The 8,877-nt window shown below is 33.8% G+C and overlaps 1 protein-coding gene across 1 annotated transcript; it reads right to left on the minus strand.

Moving 5' to 3' along the window:
- Window positions 1-103: 103 nt before the first annotated feature.
- On the minus strand, window positions 104-5,864 carry LOC112454075 (the record flags this gene model as incomplete). The annotated part of the gene is made up of 7 exons (XM_025015274.1): window positions 4,797-5,864; window positions 3,784-4,107; window positions 3,051-3,398; window positions 839-964; window positions 561-707; window positions 256-402; window positions 104-137 (listed from the first exon to the last, which is right to left on the minus strand). Coding segments are annotated over exons 1-7 (1,608 nt in total), but the record flags the coding sequence as incomplete, so codon positions are not given.
- Between the last annotated feature and the right edge of the window lie 3,013 nt (window positions 5,865-8,877).

Raw genomic sequence — 8,877 nt, forward strand, 5'->3', positions numbered from 1 at the left:
ACAATTTTTAAATTTGCAATATTCTTCACGAAATGCTTAATAAATTGTAAACATTAAAGTCGTGTGCGGCGACTGGGACGTGTGCGGCCACTGGTACGTTTACCTTAACATAACACGTTGAACTTGAAGCGCTTGGCCTGCATAGAAATGTGGTATAATTAAAAATTAAAAAGAAACAATAATTATTTAAAATGTCACAGTTGTAAGTAACATATATGTAGAAAAGTCAATATTTAACTAGTTGGATATCATTACATTGTATAATAGAACCAATCCGAATGAAGTGCGCTTGTTCCTTCTGTCATTTGTTCAAATGATTGAATGGGCAAATCAGATGGTTCTCCACTTTGATGTTCTGCAGAAGGATCCATAACATAATCCGTTGAACTTGAAGTGCTCGGTCTGTGTAGAAACATGATGTGATTAAAAATAAAAAGGAGAAAGTAATTATTTTTAAAATGTCACAGTTGTAAAATATACTTATGCAGAAAAATCAATATTTAACTATTTGGATATCATTACATTATACTATATAAATTAAACGCTAAACGAATAATTACTCATCAAGTACTCCTGTATTTTCTGCCGTTTCTTTAAATGATTGAACGGGTAAACCAGATGGTACTTGTTCTTGACTTTGACGCAGAGGGATACATTTTCCTGTAGAAGGATCCATAATATAAGCCGTCGAACTTAAGGTGCTTGGTCTGCATTAAAATACGGTGCAATTAGAAATGGAAATATTTAAATTAATGTTATAAATCATTCTTTTGCAAAAGAGTAAATATTTAAATATCAAGATATTATATTGTATGATATAAACAATACTTATAATTACTTATCAAGTGCGCCTGTTTTTTCTGTCGCTTCTTTAAATGATTGTATGAACAAATCAGATGTATCTTGACTTTGACGGTCTGCAGAAGGATCTACACTATTATTCGCTAAACTTGAAGTGCTTGGTCTGCATAGAAAAGTAGTGTAATTAAAAATTAAAAAAAAAATAATTATTATTAAAATTCTACAACTGTACATTGTACATATTACTTAATGCTATTATGTACTTATTGACGGCGAACCGTAATGGAGTAAAATTTTGTAAGTGAGAGTCAGTAGGAGGAAGAAAAAGAAAAAGATAGGGAGAGAATGTTTTATACCTCGAATGTCTTTAATGCTAATGTCAAATAATTAATGTCTAGACTGAATTCGTGATTAATAGATAAGTGAAACACGATATGATATAAAATTGAGTTAGGGTGAAACGCTATTTTAACGTAATTGATCTATTCTAGCTTTAGATGAGATGAAGAAATGTACATAAATTTACACGAATAATATTAGAGGAAAGTCCTCTATTATGAGAAAGGCTCCTAATATGCGACAGCGAGGTTTCTGCTAAACTAATCGGCCCTATCTGTTGATTCCACCATGAACTCATTGCCTTTGGGGTAAAACCTATTTAGTGAAAAATTCATTGTTTGATCGTGCAGTCGTTGCAGAGAAAGAAATTGTGAAATTGGATGTTATCAAGTGTCATGGATATGAGTCTTTAAACCTTGTTTATTATATAATTAATAAATATTTGGCAATAAGTTCTGCATGCAGCGATAGAGTAAGGTCGTATTAATAGGAAAATACGGGATATGTTGAGTTGCTCAATTGTAGAGATTAGATTTGGTGATCGTGAAACCGCGCAAGGCGTGGTGCTCGTAACATAAGATACTCAGAGTACTTCTGAGTTGCTGGAGTATGAAAGTTATTGTATAGTAATAAAAGAAGAGAAAATACTATATCAACGTTAAGGGAAGGTTTATACGAATTTATAAGACTGTGCTGACCTTGATTTGAGAGGGAAGGGTGGAGGGAAGGGGTTTACGATTGTTGCAAATATGCTTCTGCATCACATGTGTATTTGAGAAACATTAAATAAAGGTTTTTAATAGTAATATTGATGTATTTTGCACTTTATTAGCGATTTCCCGGGGTTTCTCATATTAGGAGCACACTTTTGCGATTTTGCCGAAAGCTCATTTTTACATTTTTCTAATTTTCAGCAAAATTAATATTTAAATTAAATTTTACATTTTAGCATCTTAAAGCTTATTAAATTCCCTGCAAAATGACCTACTATATTTTTCAATTCTGCCCATAGACTTCCGGCATTCACACAAAATAGATATGGTATCTCATAATCGGGTACTTTCCTCTATATTAGTTTACCAAAATCCTGTCCTGAGATCGTAAAATGGTGTATCTCTCTAATTAAACTTATGATATTTTATACGTTACAATGACGTTTTTGAGAAACGTCTAAAGCAGTTAACGAGTTAATATGAGTACGCGTTTAAACATAAGACGAATACGGTCATCAATTATAACGGTCAAAAATGATAGAATGTCTTCACGAAAAATTGTAGATAAGGTCAGAATGAATTAGGTTGGTGCTATATATATATAATAATAATAATCTCAAGGGTAACGAATAATTAATATCACTATGCTAACATTTGTAGGCCTACAACGTGTATTCAAATACTACAAAGAACGGTTGATTTTTGTCTAACAGAAACGTTTATTAATTATTATTAATTTATTAACTATTATTCATATACGTAATCAGTGGATGGCAGATTTGAAAGTTGTCCTAGATATAGATTTTATTAAATAGAGCTATTCAATTTAAATATCTATAAAAACTATGTATAAATCATACTTTTTATACATCTACCTCGAATTTCTGCAATATTATTTAATGACATTATTTAATCTAAATTTTTGAATTGTTTATATCTATGATGTATGAAAAAACGTGAAAATAAGCGATTCATATATCTATTTAAATTATACTTGCGAAATAATTAAAAAAACATCATTATTACGATTTGAGAGATACGAGAGAGATTTATGATCAGAATTGCAAATAAATATATTATATAGATGCCCCGATAAAAATTCTTATTCGCTCAATTTTCTTTATCTATTGATTGTTTTGTCATTACATTTATTTTATAATCTTTAGTATTTTAATAATTTTTTGAATGTGTACTTACTCATCTCGACTCAGGATTTTTGTGGAATGTCTTCTTAAATGTTTTCGTAAATCTCCAATATGATGTGTTAAGAAGGATACTGTTTCGCCGCAATTATTACATTTTGCTTTATATCCCGGTAACTCCGAGTAATATTGTTTTAAGTCGTCAGGTAGTGTGAGAGTGTCATCATCGAGAGATATTCCATGTTTTTTAAATAAGTGTACTCTCATTATTGTTATGCGGTTTCCTGGGTTAGATACCTTAATTTCTTTTTTACAGGTCCTGCATTTTAGCAGCAAAGGTTTTAGGTCCTTAAAATAATTCCAAAACTTGCTGCGTCTTTTTCTCGATGTTATTGTAATCATCCTGTAATACAGAGTATACAGACTGTCTGATATTAAATGTGGTACAGTGATCGCCTTCAAGCGTTTGTAGAATTTCTTACAAAGAAGAAAAAGAGATATAGTTTATTTATTAGGATGTATGTTTTAATATGAATATATATCTATGTAGTTAAAATTTGCATAATTATCAGATCGCGTACAGATATTCAAACATATCTTTTTCAAAGATAGGTAAAAAACGCACCAAGTGTACGTGCACATTTATGATCAAAATTGCAAATAAATATTATATGGATGCTCCGATAAAAACTCTTACTTGTTCAACTTTTTTTATTTATTGATTGTTTTGTCATTACATTTATTTTATAATCTTTGGTATTTTAATAATTTTTTGAATGTGTACTTACTCATCTCGACTCTGGATTATTGTGGAATGTATTTTTAAATGTCTTCGTAAATTTGCAATATTGTTTAAGAAGGATACTGTTTCGCCGCAATTATTACATTTTGCCTTATATCCTGGAAACTCCGAGTAATATTGTTTTAACTCGTCAGATAGTGTGTGAATGTCATTATCGAGAAATATTCCATGTTTCTTTAAATGTGTTCTGAATATTGCTATACGGTTTGATGGACGAGATATCTTAATTTCTTTTTTACAGGTCGTGCACTTTGCCAGCGATGGTTTCAAATCATTGAAATAATTCCAAAACTTGCTGCGTTTTCTTCTCCTGTAATACAGATCTCTGATACTATATTGTGTTACAGTGAGCGCCTTATAAAAAGCGTTTATAGAATTTTTCACAAAAGTAAAAAAAAGTATGGTTTTTTTTATTAGAGTAAATATTTATAAGGATATATATTTAAAATTTTCCTAATTACTAGATGACGTACGAATCTACAAAAGTTACATTTTTCTAAAAAGAAAATAACGCCGATGACCAATGTACGTGTTCTATACAAACTCATTATTGACAAAATTTTTTAAATAATATTTGATATTATAATTTTATTTGTATTTTTAACTATAAAAGCAATAATATCAGAATTTTTGCGTCAAGCAGATATGATAAATCAGTAATATCTGATTTCTTTAAAATATTTAAAATGATACCCGAAAGTTTGCATCAGTAAATAGGAAGTAAAATTATAAAAAATATGAATTAGTAGTAACATCTAATTTCCTTAATGATGTTTCTTTATTACAGTTGTTGTGTACGTGTTTTTTTTTAGATCTTTATTATATTTGTTGTGTATGTGTTCTTTTTTAGAACAAAAAAATACATAAATGCTCATTTTTTTACAAACAAAAAAATGTTCATACTCTTTTACAAACAAAAAACATAAACGTTTATACTCTTTTCTTTTTATCTAATTTATTAATAACTCTCTTTATTAATACTGTAAGAACGTTATTTACTTTTTTGGTTTTCTCTTTCGTATCTTATTTTCCTTTTCTTCTTGTTTTTTCTTTTTTTCTACTAAACTTTTTTTCTCCGGAGAATCAGTCAAAATTTTGCTGCTACCCTGCTGTCTACGTTTTCTAGTTCCATACTGATGCCTCTTGGACGCCTGATCATCCAACGAGACTCTCTCCAGCTCTCGCAGGATGCGTTTGCGAGGCGACACGACATTAGGATCCAGCAGGCGTTCCAGTTTATCGATGATCTGAATTAACCTGCCCGACGACGACGTCGACGACGATGACGATGACGACGACGTGCCGTTCAATTTCCGCGACCCTCTCGTTTGTAATGTTTTTGAATAGCCTCTAATTTCTGCGGGACTTTTAAACTGGCTTGGGACCTCGTCAGCTGCTTCTTTTTCTTGTGTCGTTGACTGTAAATCTTTATCTATTAATATCTTCGATGGCGTGCCTGATGAATCGTTTGCTACAGACATCCTCGATGGCGTGCCTGATGAGTCGTTTGCTACAGCATTTACTTCTTGTAAAGAAGATTATATTGTGATGGACCTGCTACGTTGTCAGTTTCCTCTGTTGTCACACTTGATGGAAAGGCCGTTCCGAAACTAAACTCGGGAGAAAATCTTCATCGCTGAATGCATGTGGGTCCTAAGGAAAAATTCCTGTCTTTTTAAAAACATTGATAATGTTATTTGGTGCCATAGCGCGTGGCAAGGCTATGCCGACAAAATTAGCTACTTCATAAATTGATACTGTTTTCCCCGGGTGACTCAGCATCCATGAATCAATAGCAAAATTGTAAAACTTCTGGAATGGACCGTATAGACCAACATCAAGGCGCTGCATCCGGTGTGATAAATGCGGAGGTAGCGTTAAAATGTAGACACCTATTGCTTTTGCTAACTCAAGGACTTCTAAACTTATTTGACTCTCATAGTTGTCATAGATCAAAAGTGATGAGTTATCCTACGTGCTGTATGAAAATTGTACAAAATGCTGTATTGTTTTAACAAAAAGTTTATTGGTCATACAGCCTGATGGATTGGCCAGACCCAACGAGTTAGGCGGAGCACCAGTCAGCATGTGATCGCGGTAATTCATCCGAGGAAATATCAAAACAGGTGATTAAATTTTGATTTTACACACAGCTTTGAAACCTTTTTCAGCAATTATCTTCCGACTATTTTGAACTGTCATGGTTTTTGTTTCATCTAAATTATAAATTTGTGAAGAATCTCCAAGTCGTATTTATTTATCATTTTAATTTAAAAATCTATTCTATGGAACAACGTACATTGAGTACTTTACAATACTAATTTTGCTTGTAGCGTATTAAATACGAAGTTTAAAATAATAATAAAATATAATTTTAAAATATAATTTTGTACTTATGTAAATCCCGTTTTACTTTTATGCTTGAAAAATTATATATCTTTAATGCAACGAGTTAAAACAGTGGAGTCATAGCACTTCTTCGCTTCAAGGCAAACGCTGGCGGCTCAGGCGGCTTATGCTGCCGTACTTCATAATCGCTATATTGGGCCAACGCCACCATAGCAAAAAAGTTAAATACTTTGAAATAAAGTGTCGCACTAGATGTGTGTTAAAATTAAAACTTCTGGACCCGTGTGTAGTTTGATTTTGGATATGATCGCAATGTTGAGTGCCGTCGTGCCGTCTTATCAACACGCTACGTTGATTTGTTAGGTCTAAAAGTAAGAGCCAATCACGTTCGATTGCTACTGAACGGTTTGTTCCTGCTGAACACGGCCAATCAACATTCCGCCTTTCCGGAAGTAACGAATGCCTAGCGCGTCCTCGAGAAGTCTCCTAGAGATTCGTTGATAAATTTAGAAATTAAAAGGGAGTCGGGGATTAGACATTAGTTTCCACATACTGGAAGTGTATACTAAATACGGCGGAAGATCCGTAGAAGAGTGCCTGATAGCTTCTCTACGGTATTTTTTGTTAGAAGCGGGTGAATCTGGCGCCCCACCCCCACTCGGGGGAGGCTGTCATCGGTCGGACGTTTAACACCCCTTCTGGTATCGTCAACGCGGTCAATTTTCATCGTCAAATCTACGAGAGGGGATTTTTCTGTGTCGATTTCAACCGTCTCGTTATTGGAAGCTATCGCGGCGTCCTTGTTTTGGATTTCCGAGTTGTTTTGATTCGAGTTTTCGTGGGCAATGAAATCGGATGCCGCACGTGCCGAATTGGTTACCGCGCGGTTGATGTTATTGAGGACGGTCATATTGGGCCTGTATTTGGGGCCGTAAAACCGATGTGGGGTCGAGGGGGGAGAGAGTCTTATCACTCGCGCCCTTAGCATTTACGAAATTACGTTTCTTGTTTTTATTTTTTCCCCCCATGCTATTATCTGATTCCTGCGGGGAATCGATGGAATTGTTTTCAAAATCTGACGAGAGTTCGCGTTCTCTAGACGGAGAGCGAGATCTAATGATAGACGAATTAATGGGGCTCACATGCAAGTTATGCGTACTGGCCTCTTTTACGAGACTGTTTGAAACCTCATTAAAACTCACTTAACGTCGTGGTAAGCCTCTGCTGGCTAAGGGCGGCATCGCTGAAATTAGGAATGCACGTGGCCGAAGCCTGCTTATCTCCTTGCTGGATTCCGTGACGATATGAAAGTCTTGTAAAAACAGCACTAAAAAAGTAAAACCGTAAAGAAAACCCGGAATACGGGTGAATAATGTCCGAGCGAACAATGAAACACCAAACACTTTATATTAAAAACTCGTGCGACACGAGGAAAATTGGCCGATACAGGAATGAATGGGCACAATTGCGCAGGATCGCGGAAGAGGGAATGATCTACGTCCGCACGCTACCGTGGCTCGAGCGCAAATCGTCCTCGAGAAGTTAGGGATCCTTTAATGAGGGATGGGACAAAGCCGCCATTAATGGAAGCGGAAGTGACGGCAGGCATTACGCGTCATTTTTAAATAAAACAAAATAACTGTATCGAAAATATGTCTTATTTCAATTAAATTGAAGTAAATAAATAAAACTTAATTAAATGAAATAAATTCCGTAAATTAAGAAATTAAGTAAATAGTAACAAACAATAAATACTGATAAATTTAACTTATCACAAAAAAATAAATGCAGTAAATAATGCAATAAATAATTTTTTTGATAAATTTAAGAGTTTTAATATAAATTTAGCAAATTTGTAAATTCAATAAATGAAAAAAACAGAACAATTTTGAAAATTATTTTTATACTAAAAATGTGTTGACGCGATAGTCTGAGCTTATATTTATCAATATTAGTTAATTTGATGATTTATAGTTGAGGTTATGTATATTCTCTATATATATATTTTCTCATTTCAGTATTAAATGATAATATAAAATTAATCACATTCAATTTTAATGAAATTAGATTTATTAATTAAGTACAATGCTTACACTTTTATTTTTTCTCTTGCTCACTTTATCAGTTATGACACAGTTTGTATGTACAGTTACTGTGGTCATAGTAATAAATTGACATATACTATACACTATCTTTACTAAAATATACTCAAAGCGGAAATATCCCATTAATGGCGGACGACTAATCCCCATCCTGCAGTTTCGGTGTCCTATCTCTCATTAAAGGATCCCTAACTGCTGCCAACCTCGAGCGCGCGCGCATGCGGCGCACTTCAAGTTGTTCTCGGGATCCGCGACGAGAAAGCGCGCGTCTGTCTGCCTCGAGGTGAGATATAATTTCGAGCTTATTTCCAGTTTCTCATTTTGATTTGACCGAACGGTAGCTTTTTGTCGAAGAAGAATGTCGCGATAAAGCCGGTGATAATTATTATCGATTATTATTAACGTCGGTTCTTTCGAGAAGATATATGTATCTCAAATCTTATTTGTCTCTCTTCCAGGAAGAGGTTTCTTTGGTGTGAGTAACCGGAAATAAGAATTGCTGATTTTTTCTGTATAACAGAATGACTCGCCTGAGGAAAAAAACATTTCGAGATTTCAAGGAAATAATGAAACAACTTGTGTACTTAAGGGGATGCTAAAGCCGTCCAAATTACCGACAATTCATTTCA

The sequence above is a fragment of the Temnothorax curvispinosus genome, unplaced genomic scaffold, assembly GCF_003070985.1.
Source record: "Temnothorax curvispinosus isolate PA1 unplaced genomic scaffold, ASM307098v1 QBEX01000411.1, whole genome shotgun sequence".
Lineage (NCBI taxonomy): Eukaryota > Metazoa > Arthropoda > Insecta > Hymenoptera > Formicidae > Temnothorax > Temnothorax curvispinosus.